The following is a 24,923-nucleotide window of genomic DNA, read 5'->3' as shown; positions in this document are numbered from 1 at the left end:
CCACCTCTGTGCACCCCCACTGTTGACGGTTCAGCACATTATGTAGTAAAATCATCTACACTTCTGCCCTGTGAGATGAAATGTCCCTGAGCAGGGTCTTTGCCCCCGCCGGGAACCCCAGCACAGTGCCAGGCAGGGAGTACCTGCTTGTTAGACATTTGGTTGACTTAGTTACTTGAGAGAGGATGCATAGAGGGTTTTAAAAATTACTCCTGAATTCAGTCTTAGCAACAGCCCTGTGTACTTGGTTTTATCTGTTATTATTTTATAGCAACGGATGATGCTAGTCGCTGCAGCAGATAAGCCCTGAAATCTCTCTGCTTAACCCAGCCAGGAGTTACGTCTCATGTTACAGTCTGATTTGAGTGGACAGTCTTCTTCCACCCAAAGCTACTTCATCGAGAATCCATTCCTCCAAGGCGACTAGTTTCGGTCCGCTAGAGCTGTGGTGGCAGAATACCCAGACAGGTGACTTAAATAACAGACATTTATTTCTCACTGGACGGGATGTTCAAGATCAGGATGCCAGCAGATTCAGTTCCTAGTGAGGATTCTCTTTGTGGCTTGCTCTGCCCGGAGGAGGCAGGGAGAAGAGGTTGATTGAGAGGGGATTGGATCAGAGGGAAAAGCACAAACACACTCTGATCTCTTGTCTTCTCCTTGCAGGACACAGATCCCATCACGCCTCCCCCATGACCCCATTCATGGCCCAAAGGCTCTACCAGCAAATGCCCTCACATTGCAGGTTAGGGCTTCAATTTGGAATTGGGGGTTTGGGGTGGGACACACTCATTCAGTCCATGACAAGGACTACATCATGCACATGGGCTGCCCTAGCCCAGAATTCACTTCCGTTTACAACTCGGGGGCATATGGCTCCAGCATACACATGCAGGGGGCTAAGAAGCGTAAGGAGCACATGCACATTTGGTGAGCAGACACTGCCACAAACTCACATGTGTGTGCTTCACACATATCGACACAGATACACACATCTACGTCCATATACACATGCAGGGGCATGCATGCTGGGGATTCACAGGGACACAAGTCCTAAATATGAAGTGACCCCAGAGACAGAGCCCTCAGCACATCGTGTGCCCCCCAAAACGACATGTGTAAAATAATCTGCCTGGTGGGAAATCACAGGAGTTGTGCTTCTAAAAGATCCCCTCCCTCTCCCTCTCCCGCATCCTCGCCTCCCCCCGCCTCCCAACACACACCATCACTTAGCAAAACATGTTGGGCCTGAAAAAAAGAAAACTTGAAGAGAGAGAGGCAAAAGCAAGGATGACACAGATGATAACGTTCTGCCTGTTTCGGAGGATAATAGTCTTGGGGACAAGCCGTTCTTGGGTGGTTTACAGAGGTTCTTGAGCACTGGAGACAATTGTTTTATTTCTTATGACTTTTGCATGTATCTAGAAGCAGAGAGGCAGGAAGGCGGCGCCTGCACACACCTAGCGCCCGCTGTGTGGGTGCTGAAGGCTGACTTGGAGGTTAAAAGCAACTTCAGGGAGGTTACCCGGTGACATTTTGACATTGCAGAGACTGGAGGTGACATGTTTTTTGTGAGAATTAAAATCTTTGGGCCAATTATAACAATAAACATGCCTTAGAAGGCACGAAGGGAGAAGAGGTTTTAAGCCCTCGGCGTGGATGGAGCTCCCTCCTGGGGGAGGCCGCGGTGAGTCTCTGGGACACGGAGCCATTCTTTCACTCGGGCGTTTCGGGCCCTGCTCAGGCGATGATGAGACTCTCTGGGAACTTGGACGTCACTGCGACCGTTCAGTCCAGCTTGATTAACGGTCCCGGAGCCGCTGCCGGGGGCCTGGCACCTCTCGTGGCGTCCAGCACACAGTGTTCCCTTGGTGTCTGCCTGCAAGGAGCTTGCAGTTTGGCACGAGAGAGAACACATGTGGCTTAATGTAAGACAAAGAGGAAGGTGGGAAATTCTGCAGAGGGGTGTGCGTGTGTGTACGTGTGTGTAGGGAGGAGTCCATGGGCACTGCTCAGGGGACATATAGACGTGATGAGATGGCAGCCACCTGCCAGCCGAGAGGACAGCCCGAAAGTGAGACCTACTTGCATCTTAACTTCCAGCCTCCATGCTATGAGACATCCCTAGCCTGTGATATTTTTTCACGCTTCCCGAACAGACTAAGACCACTTAAGCCTTAAATAACACCCCATCAGCACCATTAGCCCTAAATTCTAGATGAAAAATGGAGGCAAAGGAGTTTAGGTAAACCAGATATGGTTGGCCACTCTATACAAGCCCGGATCCTAGCCCCGGCTCAGCCAGAGGCCCGTGCACCCCACTCTGGGCAATAATTTGATATCACGAAAGACAATGTGATAATTGGCTTCCAAGGCAGCTGCCAATGACCTCGCTCTGAGGGTGTTCACACTCCATGTGGCCCCTCTCCACGCGGCTGGAGGCCTGGCCTAGGTGATGTCGAGGCTGTGGTAGAAGTGATGGCGGGGGACATCCAAAGACACTTTTTGGTCCTGATCCTGGTGTCATGGCTCTGGAGGTGTAACAGGGTGGTCCCCAGGAAAGGGGGAGGTTCCAGGTTTCCTGCCCCACCCAAATGGAGGGTGGAGCTGAGCAGAGAGAGAAGCAGCTGCAGAGGAGACTGAGGAAGGAAGGAAGCAGGATGGAGAGCCAGGAGGAGACCTGGAGGAGGCACATGGGGCCAAGAGACGTGAAGAATGTCTTGCCTTTGGTCATGGACGGGGTGACACAGATGTGGGTGAGACCCGTGGGGAGGTGACAATGGCAGCTTTTATCTCGATTTTGATTTTGCTCTTTTCTTTCTGGGCTTGTCTGGTTGTTTCTGACCCTTTTCTGTGGGTCCCCACTGGAAGATGCTTTAGACTGTGGCAGGCTGTGGGGCCTTGCTCTGCACCATTCCCATATGGATGGACTTTTACCCACGAGGGGACGGGTAACTTTGGGTGCTTGATTTAGAAACTAGACTCTTTGCTTTACCTGTACTGTTTCCTAATTGTATTAAAGTTCCTTCCCATGAAAGTCTCATGTGTTTTGTGTTGATGCGGTGGATGGCAGAACCCATTTAGAATAGGCAGGTTGGTCTGGGCTGCCCCTCTCCCTGCCCTGTAACAGGCATGATTGAGGATCATAGCTGTGGAGATAAGCCATTCTTGGGTGGTTTACAGAGGGAACAGCAAGTCTTTGCAAGACTTGGCTTGAGCACCAGAGAGAATTGTTTTATTTCTTATAATTATTTTACTTACATATAGAAACAGAGGACACTCAGCTGTCCAGGGGAGAACTCGCAGGGACAGAGGCCCAAGACCCCAGCCAGCACCAATTTGCCCATCTTGTGTGGGAGCTACTTTGCAGGCAGACCCTCTGGGCCTAACCGTGGCTTCAGATGATCACACACTTAACTAGTCTCCAACCGTAACTTCATAAGAACCTCGCAGCCAAAAGGCCTCAGCCAAGCTGCTCCGCAGAGATAGCGAGAGGTGAGGTTCGTTATGCAGCATTAGCTAACAAATACAGATAGGAATTCAAATGGTTAAATTTTTTACTCAAGACCCTTCCTAGAATTGTGCTGTGTGGGCTAGAAGCATTTTTCAAATCACCTGGCTCTGTCTAGTCATCCTGCTGCCAGCACCCCCCACTTTGGCAGCCTGGTGATACCCCATGCTCCCCACACCTGGGGGGGGGGGTGTTGTCCACTTTTTTTCCAGTGTCTGCCCCAGCTCAAGGCCCCGCCAGTTTCTAGGAATCTCCTTGGCGTGCAGGCAGCTGGTTTTGGTGAGGACCACAGGGCTGCGGGTGATGTTCCCCCCAGGTCCCTTCAGCTTCTCAGTCACGGAACAAAGGACCGAGCTGGAAGGGATGTTCTGCTTGGAATCTGGAGGACTTGGCTGCAGATGCCAAAGCATTTTAAAACATCTGATAAGAGAAATGAGCTTCTGTTGCCCACAAGACAATGACCCCTGCCCTCAGGGACTTGACCTTCTGGCTGGGGGTAGGTAGACAATAAGAAGGGGAAGTTAAAATTATTCACTTGAATACTTGATAGTGAGAGGTGCTGTGAGGAGAATGACTGCAGAGAAGGGGGAGAGCAAGTGGCAGGAGGTGGCTGCAGTTTTAGGAGTGAGTCAGGAGAGCCTTGCGGAGCAGGTGACACCTGGGTGGAGGTCTGAAGGAGGTGAGAGCTGAGTCATGGGCTTCCTAAGTGAAGGAAGAATGTTCTAGGCAGAAGCACAGTCCCTGCAGAGGCCCTGAGTGGGAGCATCCAGGAGTTTTCTAGAAGCCTGAGTGGCTGCAGCAGTGTGATTGGCACCAGAGCAGCAGGGGCTGAGGTCACAGGCAAGGGGTCAGATCAGCATGAGGCTTTGACTCTGAGTGAGCTCAGGGGCCTGGTGTCCCCAAGTATCACAGGCTGAACTGCACAGTGCACCCTACCTGTGTCTCCTTGTCCCTGGTGTCCCTGAGCAGATGGGGACAGGACTCTGAATTTCCAGTGGCCATCTGTTCAGGCAGGGCTTCAGGCCCCCTCCTACCCAAGGGCCTCCGGTCTGTAGTCACGCAGGCCCTTGGCTGGGCGTGCAGGTACACAGGGGTCTCCTGCTCCAACCCCAGGCACACACTCTGAGGACTCCCTTGGAGGAGCTGGCTGTGGGAGCTCCAGTTTGGGTCCCCTAAAGTTCACTCACCCTGAGAGGGGGCGGTGCAGGTCCTGAGCAGGGGCAGGAGACAGGTCATCACGCTTTGTCTGCGATTGTGCACAAGTCACACCACAGTGGAGTCCTGGCCCCTACACCCCGCAGAGCAACCAGCATGCCAGGGAGCTGGGGTGGACCCCAGCCTACCTGAGCTCTCACACCTAGAGGCCAAGACCTTCCCCTGCTGGAATCCATGATTTTTTTTAAGATTGATTAATTAATGCATACAAGGACTGGGGTACAGGCCAGAGGTGTGGGGGGTGACAGGATTCACCAGAGACAGAACGGGGAACAGAATAGGCAGACTGACTGAAATACACTGCTGAGGGGAGCAGCAGGGAGATGGGAGAGGTCTGCTGTGCCGTGTGGGTTGCTCCCTGGCCAGGAAAGAACTCACAGTGCTGTGCTTAACCCTTTGGGCCATCAGGGAGGCCCATCATCATTCTTTTTTAATGTAAAATGACTTGAATTCCTTGGGGGGTGAAGGGATAGGAGGTGGTGAGTGCCCCCAATACCTGCACAGCCTCCCCAGTGCTGCTCTGCTTGCATGTGCCCCCTGGCCTGTCTACTTTCCCGCCACATCTCAGGGCTCCATGACTGGGTTGCAGCTCCTGCCTGGTGCTGCTGGGATGGTCCCATTCACTTCTGAGGGGCTCTCTGAGGCCCTGGTTTCTTTAGTACCTGAATTTTTGTCTCTGGTGGACCTCCCACTTTATTATTAGTACCTGTTAGGTGCTTGACCACTTCCAGACATAGCCTGAGGTAAATTGCCTGATAAACTAGACACACGAAGTGTTTCCTCTGTTCCAGGCTGTGACCCCCGGCTGGATTCTTACTCTTGTTCCTCTGACCTGGTCTCACCATTGTTTTCTCCTTTCTTCCTGGGACCTGATCTGAGATAAATCTTGGAGCCTTCTGCCCCTCCCCGAGCTGGTGTGTGGCTCAGGAAGCCCCAACTGGAGAATAAACAGGCAGTCCCACCCACCCTCCCTACCTCCACGGCCAGGCCACCGGGGCTCTCCAACGCTGTGGCACTGAGGCGGCTTTACTGCAGTGCCGGGTCAGGGTTTGGGCCTGGAATTGCGATGTTACTAAAAACAGATTTAATAGGGCCGCAAGTGGCGAGGCAGCCTGTCCAGTAAGGGCTCATCAGAGTCATAAAGCTAAACAGGACCATGAGGGCCAGCCGGTCTCTGCGTTCAGGCCCCACACACCTGCGGCACTCCGGAGAGAAGGGGTTCTCTTTTGTCTGTTGTTATTTTTGAAAGGCCCCATGAGAGCACAGTCTCCTTCAGTGACAGTGTTCCCAGGCCACGTGGGGCTGTGCGTGTCCATGTACCCGGGACCCTGGGATGTGCTCCCTTCAGGGCTTCGGAGGCATGTTCTGCCCCTCGGCCTCGGTGCCGCTTCTGCCAGCTTGCACACTGTGTGGCCTGGATGCACATCCACCCCCACCACCGGCTGGCCCTGTGACCTAAGTTGAGACCCACTCGTTGACTCGAATCGCAGTGCCTGCAACCGCGACAGGGAACAGTAGCTCTTACCTTGCAGTGTCGTGAGGCTTGGGGATGACGTGTGTGAAGTGTCTGGTGCAGAGTAGGCCCTCATACGTGACCCCTATTATTAGCGATAGAGAAAAAAACGATGGTGGGGGAGAGAGGGAAGCAAGGGGAACGTTTGGGCTGGAGGATCAGGCTGTGTGGTCTGCGTGGGCAGAGATGTCAGTCAGGGGTGAATCCCCAGGGGCACCTCCACTGCCTGCTGCACGCTTCTCCCGGGGACACCTTGTAGCTGCCCCCTCCTGAGGGTGGCTGGCCCCAGGGCTGGGCATCCTGGCTTCGTCAGCTAACAGGCCAGTGCATCTGGTCCCCAGGTTGTGGAGGGTCTGGGTGCCCCTCTGTGTGTTCTGTGGGCCGAGAGGCATGTCGCTTGACTTGATAAGAAGCAACCTGTCCCCTGGCCCTTGGTTTCCATGGCAGCACTGGGAAGAGCAGCCAAGCAACCAGGCAGTTATGCTTAAAAAAAAAAAAAAAAAAACCAAAAAACATGATTTAGGAAGGAGTGACTGTCATAACTGTGTACGCAGATACAGACACTCTACGTAACAAGTGTTCGTTGAGCATCTACCACGTAGCAGGCAGATGGGCGCCTCAGGGAGCGTGATCCCGATTCTTGGAGAAATCACATTGTGGCAGGTGGGGATGCAGAGGCAGATCATGAACAATAAACATCACAAAGGCCTAAGTTAGACAGTATTTTGGAGGTGCGTATGCCATGGAAAGAGGAAGGCAGCGTAGTGGGGACTCAGTGCTGGGTGGAGATGAGGTGGGTGAAATATTAAATAAGGCAGCTGGGGGTGCCTCCTTGAGAAAGGAACATTTGAGCAAAGACTTGAGAGATTTCAGGAATTAGCCTGGTGGCAAGAACAGCATGTGCAAGGCCCTGAGGGACAGGTGTGCCTAGTGTGCTCAAGGAGCAGGGAGGAGGAAGCGAGGCGAGGAAGGAGGGAGGAAAAGGGATTTCAGGGAAGAGAAGGGGCTTTTCCAGGGAACGACCAGTGTGAAGACAGCAGCGATGATGCAGTGAGAGGGAGGCCGAGCGGTGGCGCTGAGTCTGTTATAGGACAGGGAGAGGGGCAGCCCAAACCCCGCAAACCTGCCTGTTCTACATGGGTTCTGCCATCCGCCGCATTAACACAAAACATGAGACTTTAATGGGAAGGAACTTTAATACAATTAGGAAACAATACAGGAAAGGCAGAGTCTAGTTTCTAAATGAAGCATCCAGAGTTACCCGTCCCCTCATGGGTAAAAGTCCATCCAAATGGGATCGGCCCAGAACAAGGCCCCAAAGCCTGCTACAAGTCTAAAGCATCTTCCAGTGGGGACCCACAGAAAAGGGCCAGAAACAACCAGACAAGCCCGGAAGCAAAAGAGCAAAATCAACATCAAGATAAAAGCTGCCATGGTCACCTCCCCACGGGTCTCACCCACATCTGTGTCACCCAGTCCACGACCAAAAGACAAGCGCAGTTTCTTCACGTGTCTCTAGGCTCCACGTGCCTCCTCCAGGTCTCCTGGCTCCATCCTGCTTCCTTCCTCAGTCTCTTCTGCAGCTTCTCCTCTTCCTGCTCAGCTCCACCCTCCCTTGGGTGGGGCAGGGAACCTCCCCCTTTCCTGGGGACCACCCTGTTACAAGTCCACAAAGCTGCAGCCGAGCGCTAGGAGCTGCATGGGCGCCGAGGTGACTAACTCCGCGAGGAATAACTTAACAGTTATACCAAAAAGGAAAGGTAGATGGGCCTCTGAGGACTGGGAAGGAGTGCATCTGCCTGACAAAATCATACACATGTTTAAGTGTTGGAGATGCGTGTGAAGGACACGTGGGTTCTACCAGGAGGGCGGCAGAGAGGGCGCTGGAGTCACAGCAACGGCCGAGCCTGGACAAAGATGAAGATGGAAGTGGGCCCTTTCTGCCCATCCTGGCCTTCCTGCCTTTGCCCCAAAGTGGGGAGTGGTCTGGGGGTCTGGGAAGAAGAGAAGGTGGTGGTGAGATGCAAGGGAGAGGGGCCGCCGTGACTGAGTGACCGAGGAGTGCCAGCTTGGCCAAGGAGGGGCGGGAGAGTGCTCTGAGGACAGGGGGTAGGGAGCTGAGCGAGGTGGCAGGTTCCGAGCAGAGAGGAGAGGAGGGAAGGTGGCGACCGGCCTGTGGACATCCTGAAAGCAAGATGTTGAGGGCAACAGCTTGAAATGCAGCCCAAGCTGTTCTGGCCGAGCACGACTCTCTTGCTGGACACTGGTTTGTTGGGGGCTCACGGAATCAATGGGAAGATGTTTCAAGGATTCAGTTTGAAAAGGGAGGCCAGGAACCAAGTGAAACCTAATGGCAGGGCCCACAGCTAAGGTCAGGCGTCACTGGCACATCACAGCTGAATGCTAGATGCCCACACCCCCCACCCCATGCTCCAGGCTGAGTGTCCTGGGAGGGGCCTCAAGCCTCCAGGAGTTGGGGTTTGGGTCTTGACCTTTGAGCTCTCACGGCAGACAGGTGGGGGCTGCAGCTGCCCATGATGGTGATACCCCACGCACATGACATAGGGCCACGTGCTGGGGGCCTAGAGGCCAGTGGTCCCTGTGTTCATTTTTCAGGTCTTCTGGAACAGAGTAGCACACATAGGGGCACAAATAAAAGCAGTAATTTATTGTCCCACGGTTCTGAAGTCGAGAAGTTCGAGGTCAAGGGGTCAGCAGCGCTGCTTCTGCAGGTAGTGAGGGAGACTCTGTCCCTGCCTGTTCCAGCTTCTGGTAACTCAGATGTTCTCAGCGGGCAGATGGCTGGCGTCTCCCCGCCGCTTCACAGCACCTGCCCTTCGTGTGTCTCCTTGTGTCTGAATTTCCTGCTTTTATAGGGACGCTCATCATGTTGGATGAGGGGGCGGGAGTCCGGATTTCAGGCGTCTTTTTGTCCTGACACAATTTAGCCCCTTTTCGGGGTGCCTGTTGATTTGGCTTTTTTTTTTTTCTTAGAACTTCACTTTTCTTGCTCTTAAAAGCAGGATGGCTTTCATCCTGATGGTTTTCCAAAGATATTTCTGTAATTGTCAATTTTTAAATTATGGAAATTAAATAAATCTGCTTTGCTGTTTCAATCATTCATAAAAATCAGTTAACAAGCTTGGGTTTGCTCGCAGCATTTCTGCTGATAGATTGTAGCTCCAGCCCTGCGTGAGGAGTGTCCCTGGCCATGGGGTAAATGTTTTTCCTATTATTAACTTTATTGTTGTGGTGCAAAATCAATCAGGAAAGTGAGGCTGTTCTCATTGTTTTGGGCAGAGGAAAATGTTCAGCACGTGGGCCGTGTGAAGGGGCCAGATACTGATTTGTAGCAAGGACCTGTCACCCCTGGCCCACCCAGGAATGGCTGACAGGTCAGACTCTTTTCCCAAATGTATTTGACGTCCCTGTAGTTGGAAGAAAGGACGACAGGTCAGACAGGTGTTGTTAGGCCTTTTGTATGAGCTTTTCCTGTTTTCCGTGGCCAATTCTTTTCTCTAGTCCACGTTGTTCTGAAGAACATTCAGCCAGGCCTCAAGCACTCGCCTTCCAGAGTCCTTTTACCTTGGTGTCCTCTATCCTTCTTCTGTATCTTCCTCAGAAGCCCAGTAGGCCAGAAATAATGAGCCCTTCTTTGTAAGAAGGGGAAGCAGGTTCATCAGCGGCAGGCACGCACCTAGCCATTCATGTCCCTATAAGCAGGGGCAGAAAAAGGAGCTTCAGGAATTAACCCATGGATCCCCAGGAAACCTACATGCAATACAAGGCAGGGAAACAGGAATATGGAAGGAAAAAAATCTTGTCAGTGTTCTTGGCGGGGCGGGGGGCCTCCCTGTCCAGATGTCCAGCGAAGCCCCGGCCGGTGCCAGAGTAGGCGTGCTGAGTAAACAGGAAACACCAAGAATCTATTTTTATTTGGTTGCTGTCTTTACTTTCCCTTGCTTGTTTCAGTGGAAAATGAGTCTGGATTCCACAAAACTCCTTAGTGAACAACAAATATAAGCAGCGGCCGTGCCAAGGCTCTCATTCCTCAGTGGTGGTTTGGACCTGTTTCTTCTTTGCAGAGACCTTGGAAGGCTCCTCCAGGCCTCACCCGGGCAGGAAGCAGGTGGTTTGCTTTAGAGAAGGCCTGCGGAACGGCGAGCGAGTGCGCCCATGCCTCGGGGGACAGTTTCTGTCCTCCTCCGTGAAAGCCTGTGTTCTCTAGGGCAGGGGGGCGGTGGGGTGGGGGGCGGTTGTCGTCCTGCTCATGCCCCGACATCAGTCTCCGGGGCTGACGGCAAGAGACGGCCATGCCACAGGGAGACAATGGTTATTCAGGTTCTTACGGCCCCGAGGAGGCCCAGACCCTTCCTGAGGGCTGAGCAAGCTGTGCTCTGGGAATTCCAGGCTTGGCCTGAGGATGTGGCAAGAGGTGCGGTGGGCCCCGGGGATATGCTGATTGAAGAGAACTCCCACCACCCCTGCCCGGTTCATTTCTCTGGTTTTGCCATAAGGCCCATCAGCTCAGGTCTAAGGTAGACAGAGTCGAGGGAAGAGGGGTTTAATGGGCTCTTCTGATATTGAGTCCCCCAGCTCTTTCCTGTCTGGTGACTGATCTTTGTCCACAATGAGAAGGATTCACATTTTGTCTCCTGCCTCTCTCTCTTCCTCCCTTCTCTTGCTCAGCAGATGCCTGGGTCAGAGGACGTGACCGCACATCAGGATCACTGTACCTTCCATCAGGGAGGTTATGAGGGTCACTCAGGTTAAGCCTAGGATCTAGCAGGGACTTCTGGTCATCTTCTGGGGCCCACCTTCATCTGTCCCCAACTGAAAACTGGCCCCCACCAGTCAGGAACTCCCACTGAACACTTCCCATTATAACTTGAGTGCCTGGACAAAGTTGTCCTGGTTTCCACCGAGCATTTCTGCAGTGGCCCAGCCTTCCCTGCGTGTGCGCGCAGCCCCATCTGATAAACGTCTCTTGGAAACCCAATGAGCCCAGTAAAAATCAGGCCTTTTGGCCAGGGATGGAGTCTCTCCAGCCAGCTGGTGAAGGGGCTGCTGGTATGGCAAGCATTCTGCGAAGTGAGGCAGGTGAGCCTCACACCCCAGGCCCCCGGAGGTGGGCATGGTGACCTCTGCTCAGCCTCTCAGAACTGCTGCTTCTTGCACAGTATCTGCTTACTCCCCCTTCTTCTGCCGACACATATGACTCCTTAGCCCTTTCACTTTCATGCTTCTTCCTTCCCTATAATTTTTTTTTCAAGTGTGCTTTTTAGAGTTTTATTTCCTCTCTTCATTTTATATATATATGTGTGTGTGTGTGTGTGTATTTCACATCATGCTTTAACAATGGTGATGAATGCAGAAAAGGCAGAAGTTAATCCAACCCCAGGCACTCATTTTCAGGTAATTATTTGAAACTCTTCCCTGTAATTTCAATTACTCATCACCTTTGCTTCCCCATGGTCCCAGGTTGTCCCCTTTGACCTCTCTAGAAGCAACTGGGCTTAGCACTGCCTCCTGACTCCTTGACTGTCACCATGGGTCCCCTGCAAGTTCTGGAGAGTACAGCTCAGCACAGTGCAGTGAATCCTCTGAGCACAGCTTTTCTGCCTCAGGCCCCTTCAGGTGGGCATACCTTCTGGGGAGGCCCTACTTCCTAATTTCTTGGGAATGTACAGTTTCTAATTTTTTTCAGAACTTTCCCCAGCCAAAAGTGACCTCTCTTCCTTCTGGACTCCCACATTCTTTATCCAAGTCTCCTAAGCTACTTTGGCCCTCCTGTTGCACAGGTAGATATTTCGGCATTGGTAATGAGGGTGAGTTGCAGAGTTAGATGTCCCGGATGCAAAGACCAGCTGGCTGGATGGCACTATTTGAGTCACTTAACTCCTTTTGCTGGGATAGGATGCATTGAGGGGCTGGAGGCATACCATTTGAGGAGCCACCCATTCTCAGATCCCTCTCACCACCCCCAAAGTGAGAGTTCCACAAACTTCTGTAAGTTTTGTGCCCTAGGTGGCTCGCTCTTGCCTTTCCCTAGTCCCTGTCCTTCCTCTGTTTTTTAATCTATCATAAAAGGTGGGGATGATGACCTCCCTGATAGAGAAATTGTGAGGCTTCAATAAGTAGTGCAAGTGAAAGATTTAGAACAGTGCTAGCATGTAGTATGGGTTCAAGAAATGAAACCATTGTTTCTCTGACCAGACAGTAAGTCCCTGAAGAGCTGGTTTTCATGTCTAGTTCACTTTTATATTCCTACTCACGTTAAATGTACTTAAAGTAGTATCAATTATGTTTAAATGAATTAAGGAATATTTGCTAACTTTGAGGCATGTGGTAATTAAGTTTGCAGCCTCTAGTTAGGCAAACAACACAAGTTTTAAATGCCCAGATCAAGAGTTCTTGAGCTGATCCATCTCCTTGATCACATTTAGAAGCTTTAGGTGAGGTGTTCTGGACAAGAAGGAGCAGAGCTCAAGCCTCAGAAAATTGCTGAGGTTGGTTTTCAAATTAGAACCATAAAAGAAAAGGCTCTAAAAGTGGGATGCGTGCACCGGATTAGCTGGTGTCTGGAGAGCAGCAGCTCAAACGTGCAAAGTGGCTTCATTCCATGCGTGCTGGTTCCCCCAGGAGCAGGCGAGCTCCTTCTCGGCTGCACACTTGCCAGCTCCCTGGAAAGGAGACTCTTTCCTGGAACATGGAGACTATCTTGCATCTTGCCTGGAACTCTGTGAAACTTTTGGCAGCATCTGGCCCAGCTGGGTACACCCCAAAAACACCACACTAATTTGATATTGGGATTGATATTTCTCTTTTAAATTGTGGTTGGGACTCATTAACTCTCAATAAGGACCAACATTGAAAGAGGAGTTTCCTCCCTTTCTAGAAAAAAAATTTTTTTTCTTCCTTGGATGGACCACAGCTCCTGTAACTTATTTGCACTCCTGGCACAGAACCACATGTTGTGTGGTACCCTGAGGCTGGTGAGAAAGGGGACAGACTCAAGAATTCCTGGGTGGGAAGGCTCTTCTTTGCATTTACCACAATTGCTAAAATGTTACATTTAATAGCTCAAGACTGGTCTGTGTTTGCCTGGAAACCGTGTGTGTGTGAGTGGAATTCATTTTTTTTTTTTTAACTTCAAGATGGCCATAATAAGAGCCAGACTGTTGATGAGTCTAACGATTAGAAGCAGCTTCCTAACTTCCCCCACACAATCACGTTGGGTTCAATTTTGAGATCTTGTTCAAAAGTTCAAAATGCGTGGTGTTTATCAAGCGACATCACTAAAATACTCATAGTTGCTGTGCCAGACACGTGCATCGGGTTTGCAGTTGCCCAGTTCAAGGACTGCCTCTATAACCAGCTCGGAGTTTAAGTAAAGCAGTCTGGAAGGAGGCTGGGAAGGTTCATTTTAGTAACTGCTGTATTTATGTCCATAATACCACTATTTTGTTGGCAAGCATGAGGCAGCCTTCAGTGTGGCCGAGTGTGTCTAGTCGCTGCTCCTGGGTGAGCTCTGTGCTTGGAAACAAGGAGTATAAAGGAGGGCTCTTGGCTTCAGGAATTTGGCTCAGCGTTGGAGTCATGTCCACCATGTGCACCTGCTGCTTTTGGAGCCAAACTTACCCACTATCACCACTGCTCTTCAATAGCACTGAAATTACACTAATCTGTGAAATCTGTCTTTTTCCCTTTTCATTCTCTGTTCACAAAAGAGAATCTCTGGGAGCGTGTGGAAGTGGGATAGGTGTGGAAAAATGCATTCTGATTCACTGCTTGAGAAATTTTTGATTGTATTTTTCAGGAGATTCTAGTTAAAAAAAATCTTATAGTTATTGGGCAAGCTAACATTTAAATTGAAAACAATCAGATGGTACGGACCTCTGCTTTAAGCTACTACACGGGAGGAAACGGTAGTTACCTCAGTTCTGAAGTTATCAGCAACTCGGTGTGTGGGATTAGAGTCTCTTCCATTACAGTTAGTGGTGCTGGCAAACGAATCACTGCCTTCAAGACAGAGAACCTGGGGCACCGGTAATGAACTCATCACTTCCATTTGCATCTTCTATAAGCAACGAGGTCCTAATGTTAGAAGTGGCTCCATGTTCCCACAGCATCTAGTTTGTCATGATCTAAGAAGCAGCATGTTTTAAACCCTTGAATGCTCAAGGACCAAGGGAGAAGAGCAAGAGCAGGGGCTGGTGAACTGCAGCTGTGGACCTGCCCCCGTCTTTGTAAATAAGGTTTTACTGGGGCACAGGCATGCTCGCTCACTTATGTATCTTCTATGGCTGCTTTCATGTAGAGCCGAGAAGTTGTAGCAGAGATCATATGGCCAGCAACCCCCAAAATATTTACCCTGGGTCTTAAGAGGAAAAGTTTGCAGACCCCTGATCTAGACAATTAGATGAGTCAAATGTTGGCTAAAGCTCTCCCACTCATGCCAACAGAAGGACTGGGTTGGCTTTGGTTGTTGTTATGCATTGTGTAATTAAAAAAACCTTTCCAAGCCAGTATAACTACAACTTTCATACACCTTACTTTGGAACAGCAATATGGAAATTAAAATTAGGCCTGAATACATTGTGTTACCTGGATTGCTTCTAAAGGTTCTAAAGCATTGCTGGATTGCTTAAATGTTCGTAAGTCGATGTCACTTAATCAAAACATTTAAAAGATGCAAATGTTGGCGACCACTAACGTACCAGCTTTATGCTGTGTCTGTGCAAAATTCTACAATGCTCAAAACCACGTGCTGTAAGCTATAAATGTAGTTCTACTTCAAGCAAAATGCTTCAATCTAATTATGTCCCCAATCTTTGAAACTAGTTTTAAGAGTCACCAGAAAGCTGTAGTTTAAGACACATTTCTTAGCTGAGTTTTCCAGTGCCAACATGTTGGACTGATTCAGTAAAACGTGCCATAAATTATATGCCTTGTTATTTGAATTAATAGGACACTTTCCACACTGACAGTAATTGTTACTAGGGGTTCAAAAGCCAGCTTTGGGCTCTATCTAGGTGATTATTCATCCATTGGCGATGGATCTGAATCTTGTCTTTTTGACCAGGTTAATTGGTCTGGTCAGGAGCATAGGTTATGACAAAGCTGAAGACTCAAGCTAAAACATCACAGTCTCACTCTGAGTTAAACAACCTACATAAATGCAAGGCCACTGGCTGGGATGTGATCGGACTGACATGTTAGAATGGATCTGAAGGTTCTGAATTGTCACTCAGGCTAGGGTGCATTATTTGATGTTGGTTGTAATGAAGGCTAGCTCTTTTCTCATTTAAATATTATGTAGGTCATAAGAAATAAATGATTAGGCAGGAGTAGGCACTCTACCTGCAAGTGTACCTTAGCAGATATGTGACTAAATGCAGCAGAAAAGCCATACAAGGTACAAGACCACCTGGGCTGCTGCTTCTCAAGATGCAGGTTGGACCATCTCACTTGGGAGCTGTGACTACAGACTCGAGAAACTGGCTGAAATCCAGTTCTCTAAGTGTAACTGTCCTTTTACCTAGAAGAACTTATAAAGCTTGAGATAATGACTAAGGGGAGAAATGACATATTAGTGGAAATATCACTAAGGATTTACATATAATTTTTGGGACATGTCGAGAATTAAAACATAAACCCACTTGAAAAATTCTAAGATCTAAACAAAGGCATAGGATAGGAAGTTTTCCCTTGCAATTCAAGTGTCATAGACTCAATATAGCTGAAGAAAATATTGCTATTCTATACTTTATGTTAAAAGATGGATCGTAATTCTTTAATTTTTCTTAAGTTTAAAGTCTGCCAGCTGAGGTGTTTCAGTTTTGGTATACGCCATTACAGAATGCCACTTACAAAATATGATTTCAAAGCCATCCTTACTTTCTTTTCAAAGGATGTTTACAACAAGGCTAGTTTTCAGAAAGGATGATTTCCTGTGCTAATTTGGGAATAGAAAGCTGGGATCCTTTTGGGGAGTTTCGTCAAAGATGTCTTGGGAAAAACGCTCTTGCACGTTTGGTTTGAGAGTACGACCATGGGACACAACGTCTCTTGAAAGCCAGGCAACTGCCACGCCAAGCTGCGTGGGAGAAGCAGCCGATGTGTTCTACAGGCGAGCTGCAGATGCACATTTTTCTGTGTCGGGGTGTACCACTCCCCAGCTCGGGTAGCCAGGCTCTAACTAAGATCTATGCAGTTAAACATTCACCAGGGAGAGGCCAGGGTGTGGGGAGCACTTCAAGCTACATTCCATGAGAGCACGTGACTGTCAAAGCTTCAGCACGCCTGACTGGTATAGAAATGGAGGTGGGGTAAGGATGGAAACTAGTGCTAGCACATGTCAGCCTCAAACAGCTGCTGACACAAATTGAACATGTGCGCCTTTTTAAAAAGGTGGTATCGAGTAACAGGCCAACAGCCATCCCTTGGCATTTCAGGCTTCTTTCTTCTCTCCACTTTGGCTCTTTGTTGAGTCACTTCCATCAGGCAAAGTTCCATAGGATAAGCCATTCGAGTCTGGTTGTATTTTGTCCAACATTTGTTTCCCTGTGGAGATAACAATCACACACACACAAAGTCCTTTGAGCTGCTACAGAGGATAATTTCTCTATCTAGGCCACATTTTATTCCCTTTCTAAAAATACTATGTGAAAAAAAAAATAAAAACACTATGTGGTCACCCCCTGAACAGAAGAGACAAATGTCAAGGAAGAAAGGGCCCGCAGAACTCCACGTCTATTGCTGTGTGACCGTGGCGCGCACACATGGGTCGGCACCTCCCACCCCCAGGGCTTACTCCCCGGGCCTGGAGATCAGGGTGACAGTCCACTCTCACCATGAAGCTCTCATGGTCTCCCAATCTTTCGGCCTCCCCTGCCCTCGTTCTAGCTGCTTTTTCTATGTTTAGTCTAATACATAGAACAACATAGAAAAGCAGTCTGTGACAGAGGCTTCTGAAGTTGTTACTGATCCTATGTCTGGGGCTTTGTGAAATGGAAAAGAGTTCAAAATAGGTAGACTTTATTACCTACCAAAAATATCGGACCATGCAAGTCATTTATAATGCACCCTTTTGCCATAAAAGTCAATTCCTGCGCTGATCACTGTTAGCTGGTAAGAGGGCTTAAAAGCAAAGAGGTTATAGAATTCATAGGGCCATTATTTTCCTCCGTCATAGGGATGGGGCTGTAGTGGTTTTTGCTTCAAAGGCTTGGTCATAGCAGAATGGTGGAGGCAGCAGTAAGAACATGGCTACTCCTGTTTGGACAGCTACGGGTCACCCCAAATTCCTAGAAAAGCTGGAGATTATTGGAGGGGAGTAGGGTGAATGAGGTAAGGATTAGGGGAAGAAGATGTTCATGTTCTGGTGACTGTGTCAAATGTCACTCTTGGCCCCAAGATGTTCCCTAACAGCCTCGCCTGCTATCCAAGATGTCCCTTTAAAGGTTCTCCAAGCAGCAGGGGCCTGCTGTTGGTTACCATTCCCTGACTTTCCCTCTATGCTTTTCTAGTTTAAGGACACTCAAAAAGGAAATCTGTGAGTCACCCAAATCAAGAAAACAGTCCTCCTATATCCCACTGTTCTGTATAAAACTGACATTTAAACAATTATTTAACATTTATAGTTAAAACATCACCTTTGGTTTCATCATTAAATGTACAGCTTGGAAGGTTAAGAATTATTTTATATGTAACACCCCAAATAATACTACCAGTTATTAATTTAGAAGGATAAAGTTTTCTAGTGTAAATTGAAGAATATATTATTTTACCAGGGATATTTCCAAAATCAATGTAAGACCGTGGCACATGTTCCTTTTCTCGATCTCTTGTGACCAACAACACACCCAGGAATGACAGCAAACACCTGTAAGAATAATATTAATATAGAACACACGAGCAGCAAAACAACTCATGGTATTAAATTACCGAGTTCCATATTTTACATGATGACATACATTCCATCGGTTTTGTTCATCCTGTTTCTCATGGTAAGCTGCCTAGAACTTGTCCTAATTGTTGTAGCCAATAATATTTGTCTCCAGAACCAACACTTGGGGAGCATCCAATAAATCTGCCCCAGGTTTTTACCATCTGGAGGCTAATTCGGGCCCTAGCCCCTCTGGGTAGACTCTAGGTCTCATTTTCTATCCATGCACGCCCAAACCTATTATTAACATGCAACAGAAGCAAAAAAAAAATAATTTATTCTTTAATTTTCTAAGAAATTTAGTTGTCTTTGGCCATAAGAATAGTCATAGTTTCCAGACCCCAGAAGTATAGCCTTGCCCAGACATCTTACGAAACTGCACTTTCAAGATAGATGGTTTCCTGCGCAGAAAATAGTCTGGGCTCAAGTCTGCATAACAAAGGTCCTGCTGAATACCAGATTATGAAGCAGCTAAGCACTAATGGGGTGCTGGTGGGAGCCAAGGAGAAGCTCCGACACTTTGACAGTATCACAAAGTTCTCTGTTTGCAAGTAGTTTCTCACCCAGCAAACAGTGCCAGCAGTGATACCCATCCATCTCTGGGAAGGGGTCAAGCTGGGCACCCAACACAGTAAGGGATGGCATCAGTGTGATGCTCTGACAGCTAAAGCTAGGACCCGCCCCAGAGCTGGGTGATCCTAGAGGCATCCGTGTTTCCCTGACACATAAGCGGGGTGTTCTCAAGGGTGAGGTAGGTCTGCTAGAGCTTGAAAAGGCTGTGGAGTAGCTATAAAGGTCACTTCACTTGGAACTGAAAATCCTCAGTGTTTCAGAACCTACCGAGAAATATCTAAGTCACAAAGTCAAAGACACAGAGCCCTGTGTGGTGTTAAGTTGAAAGGAATGTTTCTTTTAGGAGCTCAGGAAATGGATGTTTCTTAAATTATTTTCCAATTTCCTATGCCTCAGGTACAATGCCAAAAACCCTATGTAAAAGTAATAGAATCTCACATATTTTACCTCTGAGACATTTACTCACCCAAAAAGATACATAAATATAGTGAGAAAAGCTGCACCAAGGAATTCCTGATAAAATATGATACCTATAATAGGAATAGAGGACAAAATTAATCTTAGGATAAGAATAATTATAACAGCAACATGTTGTTTTTGCAAGTTTTATTTTATTATTTTTTCTAAGTATAGCCATCCTAAGCATATTCAGTAGCTCAATTTAAATATATTTGCACTCTACACTTAGAATTCCAAAAAAACACACAGATTTGTAGACTTTATATAATGTCTTGCTATAAAATCATATGTGATGAATGTGTCATTATAAAATCAATGTAATTGATATAAACTTTGCAAATAGAAATTTCTTATCCAGTCCCTATTTGTCCCTCCGGAACCAATTTCCCTGTGACATTTCCCAGTTTCAGAAGTCAGCAAGCCTGCCTGAGAGTCTGCGTGGACTCTGGGGTTTTGACCCAGCATGCTCACCTCAGGCCAGCTGCTGTCCATGCCGTCACTCCTGGCAATGCCCTGTGGCCTGCCCGTCTGGCCAGCGCTCACTCAGGCACTGGAGGACACTTTAGCAACTGCCGTGCTAGCTCAGCAACATTTCTCACTGCCCACTCCCTCTCCCATCTCCTCCTTCTGGACGTCCCTTTGGGTGAAGGGTAACATGGGTATGTCGTTAACTCCGATGAGCTTCTCTTCTCTCCTTGTTAGTCTCGATGATTTCTTCTTGGTTTAAGGTTCCAAAGTCTTTGTAGAATTTTTATAAAATAATGTAGATTTAAATTATATGTCACCTGGAATTACTTTGTGTGATGTTGACCTTGCCAGTCAGTTAACAACTATTTGATGAGAGTCTGATCTGCCAGTGACTCTTTACTGCGGCAGACACTGCAGTGAACAAGAGCCCTGAGCTTAAGAAGCTTTCTTACTTCTCACCTAGAGAATAAGCTTTTCACAGGACAAAGCCATGTCAAATTCTTTTTTGTTCATGGAAGTAACATTGATGTATAACTTTATACAGCAATACCTGTATATACCACATTAGAAATCAACAGAAGTCTAGTTTCCATCCATCACCATGTATCTTGACTCCTCTTAGTCAATTTACCCACCACCCCTTTTCCTTTTCCCCTTCCCTTCTGGTAACCACTATTTTAGTCTTATAGTTTAAAACTTTGTTTTTGTTTTGCTTGTTTATTTGTTTATCTACCACTTATGTGTGAAACCATATGATTTTTGTTGTTCTCCATCTGATATATTTCACTAAGCATAACACCCTTTAGGTCAATCAATATTTTGCAAATGAAGGATTTTGACTTTTTTTTATAGTTGTGTAGTATTCTATGGTGGATATGTACTCCACATTTTCCTAATCCATTCATCTGTCTATGGTGACCTAGGGTGTTCCAACTCTTGGTTATTGTGAATAATGTTGCAGTAAACATGGGAGATACATTATGTTTTCATATTTGTTGGGCAAATACCCAGAAGTGGGAAGGCTACACTGTATGGTATTGTTATTCTTATGTTGTTGATAAATCTTTGCTTTCTATAGAGGTTGCACTCATTTAGAGTCCCAACAGTGAACAAGGGTTTCTTTTTCTCCATATCCTTGCTAAAACCTGTTTGTCTTTTTGATACCAAGTCATTCTCACAGGTGTGAGGTGATGTCTCACTGTGGTTTTAATTATCATTTTCCTAATAATAAGAAATGATGGACATACTTTCATGTGCTGGTTGGCTGGCCATCTATGTTTTCTTTGGAAAAAGACAAGAAATACTAAACAATCCAGTATCATGTTGCCAATGAGTTTGCCTATGTGGCTTCTGTTATGTTAAGTTCCTTCTATACTCATTTGGTTGAGTGTTTTAATCATACATGAATGCTGAGTATTGTGAAATGTTTTTTGTCTGTATTTATTGAGCTATTAATACCCTTGTTGATATGGTGTCTCATTCATTGATTTATAAATGCTGAACCATCTTTGCATCCTGGAATAAATCCCACTTGATCATGGCATAACATCTTCTAATATATTGTTGAAGTTGGCTTGTTTGGCTTATTGTCAGACATTGGGTAAAATGCCCTGAGAATATAGGCTATACAGATCCTTGTAACCTAAACCTTCCTTGATTTTTCTCATTTATTCTGAGAGAAACTTTATGCTTGTTATGGAATGGACTCACCTAAGTATAGAAAGCCAAAACTTACCTGCAATAATGGCACTAGTTGTAAAGAAAACATGGTTAATTGGCACCACCATCGCTGTATTGTAGAGTTGTGTGGCTTGATTCAGGAACCTAGAGCAGAAAGCACTTACTGAAGCTCAGGCTTTAAGAGACCCTTAGCATTAAGTTACCAACAACTTCAAGAAACGCATGTTCTTTAGCTCCAACTACAAAGGGGAAGGAAGTGCAGTAAAAGGGCATTTCCAATCAGCAGTCACAGCTTATATGCATCTGATGTATGAGATCAGATGTCAGGTTTTATGGTCTGTTTAAACCAACAACAGTAACAATGAAAAGCAATTAATCATATTCCGAGGCCACAGAAGTTTGAGTTGGAAGCGATTCAAGCTGCTGGACCAGTATCACACTGGGGTTGATTCATTAGGATAGACCCTAGAATCTGTTAAATATCATATCTGGGGAATAGTGTAGCTATCCATTGACATGCCACGTGCCAAGAAAGAAGATGGAGAAGTAAAGGAATGTGTAATGTTTCAGAAACAATGCTCAGGGCTCCAGCTGCAGAGCACATGTGGGAGCTCAGCCTCTCACTTTGGCCACCAAAGTGATTCAGGTTCCCATAACTATGCTGTTCTGCCCAGTCGGGGACTAGACCTTTTCCTAAAGCTGTGCATTGCATTGATATCACCTGGGTGCTTTAAAAAAGCACTAATGTTTAGGTTCTGACTAGAGCATTTAAAATTTTTGTGTGTGTGGGTAAAGCCCGGTGTGCCCTTGCATGTATTTACACTAGCACATGCATGCACATACATGTGCATGCATGCAAACATGCTCGCCTATGTGTGCACATGCAGGTAGATATGTGAATGTATACATATATGCACAAGCCTCTTTGGGTAATTTCAAAGGGTAGCCAGGGCTGAGAACCACAGTTTTACAGTGTGAAAGATGCAGGAACTAAAGCAGGGTGATAGGAATGCTGTTTGCATTCAATTGTATCCGCCTTGTGAATTCATCAAGCATAATATGAAGATAATGAGGGTAATCACTAAATTCCAAAAGTGCTGATTAATTCAGAAGGAGAAAGAGAAAGGAAACAACATAAAAAAGCTTCAAGTATAAGAAACACGTTCAGTTTTGTAAGAAAATGACAAACAAAACAGTGACAAAACATGGAGTTTCTCTGGGAAATCCACATTTCATCTAACAAGGCCTCTATCCAACCCTATATCCTCTATCCCAATTAGACTTCACCGCTGGCACTGAATGTAAGGAAGCCCTCTCTTCCTGGGTTGGGACTCTGATTTCCTTGCTGCCAGTGGGATGCTGCTTTTGCAAAGCATTGTAGGGTAAACAGAAAACTTTCTGGTTGACTCAAGAGCCCAGCAGGCAAAGGCATAATCACAATGTGAAATGAAGGGGAAGTGATCGGAGCAGATGGAGGTAGGGGGAGAGAAGAGCAGAAATTTTAAATGTTCCATGTCACCAATATTAGGCCCCAAGAGAAACATAAAGCAATCCTACCACAGTCCCATGGGTACAAAGAAAATTCTAGCCAAAGATGCAAAGCTCTGGGAAAAAGATTTCCCTCAGGGCCAAAAACGACTGGTTCTGTCCATCTCCAGGCAATTAATGAGCACGAGCTAAGAAATGAAGGTGAAGGGTTCATGTATTTCCTATATTTAGAATGAAATCCTGGATGTGGACCTGCCCCTTTGATTTATTGCTAATGACAACCTGTGTACGATGGCTATTAATTACAAGCAGAAGAGCATCAGGAAAGTATCAGAGTGCACTTAGTTGGATTATGGCTGTACTTTAGAACTCACAAGATGTGAAGGCAATGCTTAGTAAAAACTTATTATTGGATGCGAAGGATTAAGCCAGGCATGTTGGCTGAGGATAAGCTGTAGACCCTTCACCCTTAGAAATCAGTCGCAACTAATTTTAATGATCATCTGAAGCCAATAAAGATTAATGTTCAGAGAAGCGCAGGAATGTTGAAAGATCAGTGAGTATGCAGAAGCTAACTTACTTGACTTGGAAAACACAAGATGCTACCATGATGATAAACATGATATAGAAGATGGGATAGGTTAGTTGCATTTTATCCGTCACAGAAAAAGTGATCATGCCTGAGATGGCTTTTACTGAAATAACAGTCAATGAGGCTGAAAAAGAAAAAAAAATACAAATAAAATACATATTTGAGTCAGAATTACAAATAAATACCTTCCGTGTATGTGGCAGAGTAGCAAATACCCCAAACATGCCTTGGGAATGAAAACTGCTGTGAGCAGGTTGGATGTGACACTCGCCAAGCAGTAGCCCCGTTGCTCAAGCTGAGCTGGACTTTAAATTTGCTCAAATCAGCTAAAGATCTGCTCTGTGACTGGGTGCTTTTTATCTTTGGAGCAAGATGCTTATTTTCCAGCCCGAACTGTTGAAAGGATGCCGGGGAGGTTATAATTACCCGTAGATGGGAAAGGAGAGAACAATGAAGGGAGGATTTAAGAAAAGTCAGATTGTCCATGTGACAGCAGTGGGAAAATAATTATTAAACTATACTGAAAAAATTTCCCAGCCACAGAGATGAGAAGCCTGGAAGGTGAAAAGCAACTCTCTTGATGAGTTGCTAAGAGTCAGACTAAGTCTGTGTGAGTCCTTTATTGGTAAATGCCTAGGAGTTTCATTAAAAACATTTTTTTGACAGACACACTAATTAGAAGAAGGGCCAGAACTGAGTTTTCATTTCTTAGAGTCAATGATATATCTAATTTTGACATAGGCAATATCTATTTTCTGTGCTAAAGAGGAACCTATCCCTTATGAGAACAATTTTTTTAGGTTCCAAACAGTTATGAAGAAAAAGTGACTTGGTGTGGTTATACCAATATGAAAGCCATGATACATTTTCTGGAAACACTGTGTTCCTGTAGGAAGAAGAGAGTGGGATTTTTTTTTTTTTTTAATCTTTGGTTCCCTGATATTACAGTGGCATATGATTCCATAACTTAGCTGAAACCCACAGAAAGTTATAATTATTTGATTTTAAGTAAAAATTATTTTAAGTCAAAGGCAACATGAAGAATACTACCTTTGTTGCTGCTGATCTACCTGGTCATAATATATCTGGGTTTTATTCCTTTTAGCTTTTGAAAAGGCATTTTATATATAAAGAGTATGTTTAAAATAGCAGGTGATGGCAATGAGGAAAAATCTTCATAATTTCCCTTTCTGAAAGCTGAAAATTCACTTTAACTCGAAGAGTACTAAGGCCAGATTAAACATTTTCTTTCTGTTCAAAGTCATAATTAACAGAAGAGCCCAGGTGATAAATTCTAAAATCACATCCCCAGTCAAAACAGAGGCCCTGACAGTCAGGCCCCTCTCCACCTAACAATGTCTACTGACTCCATGCTTTCATTTATTTCTGACATTATGCCAACAGTCATATTTCAGTTAATCCAGGAAATTTTAATATTTGTGAAGATGTGTGACACTTGAGGGTGGAAGTGTGT

General features: G+C 46.5%; 2 protein-coding genes across 2 annotated transcripts in view; one reads left to right on the top strand and one right to left on the bottom strand.

Moving 5' to 3' along the window:
• The window catches only part of POP1 (POP1 homolog, ribonuclease P/MRP subunit), a gene marked incomplete at both ends in the record, with an annotated part of 47,164 nt that extends 36,697 nt beyond the window's left edge, over positions 1-10,467 (top strand). The window contains 2 exons of the mRNA XM_084230532.1: positions 667-908; positions 10,325-10,467. Of these exons, the coding sequence (XP_084086658.1) occupies positions 667-908; positions 10,325-10,467 (385 nt within the window). The remainder of the gene's footprint in view (positions 1-666; positions 909-10,324) is intronic.
• Positions 10,468-16,692: 6,225 nt separating this feature from the next.
• Positions 16,693-24,923, bottom strand: part of NIPAL2 (NIPA like domain containing 2) — a gene marked incomplete at both ends in the record, with an annotated part of 92,620 nt that continues 84,389 nt past the window's right edge. The window contains 5 exons of the mRNA XM_084229540.1: positions 16,693-16,805; positions 18,032-18,126; positions 19,229-19,292; positions 21,425-21,513; positions 23,438-23,573. Coding sequence (XP_084085666.1) covers positions 16,693-16,805; positions 18,032-18,126; positions 19,229-19,292; positions 21,425-21,513; positions 23,438-23,573 — 497 coding nt within the window. The remainder of the gene's footprint in view (positions 16,806-18,031; positions 18,127-19,228; positions 19,293-21,424; positions 21,514-23,437; positions 23,574-24,923) is intronic.

This window comes from Talpa europaea, assembly GCF_964194135.1.
Source record: "Talpa europaea genome assembly, chromosome: 3".
Taxonomy (NCBI): Eukaryota; Metazoa; Chordata; class Mammalia; order Eulipotyphla; family Talpidae; genus Talpa; species Talpa europaea.
Note: the sequence above shows the minus strand (reverse complement) of the source record. Positions and strands in the feature narration are given on the sequence as shown.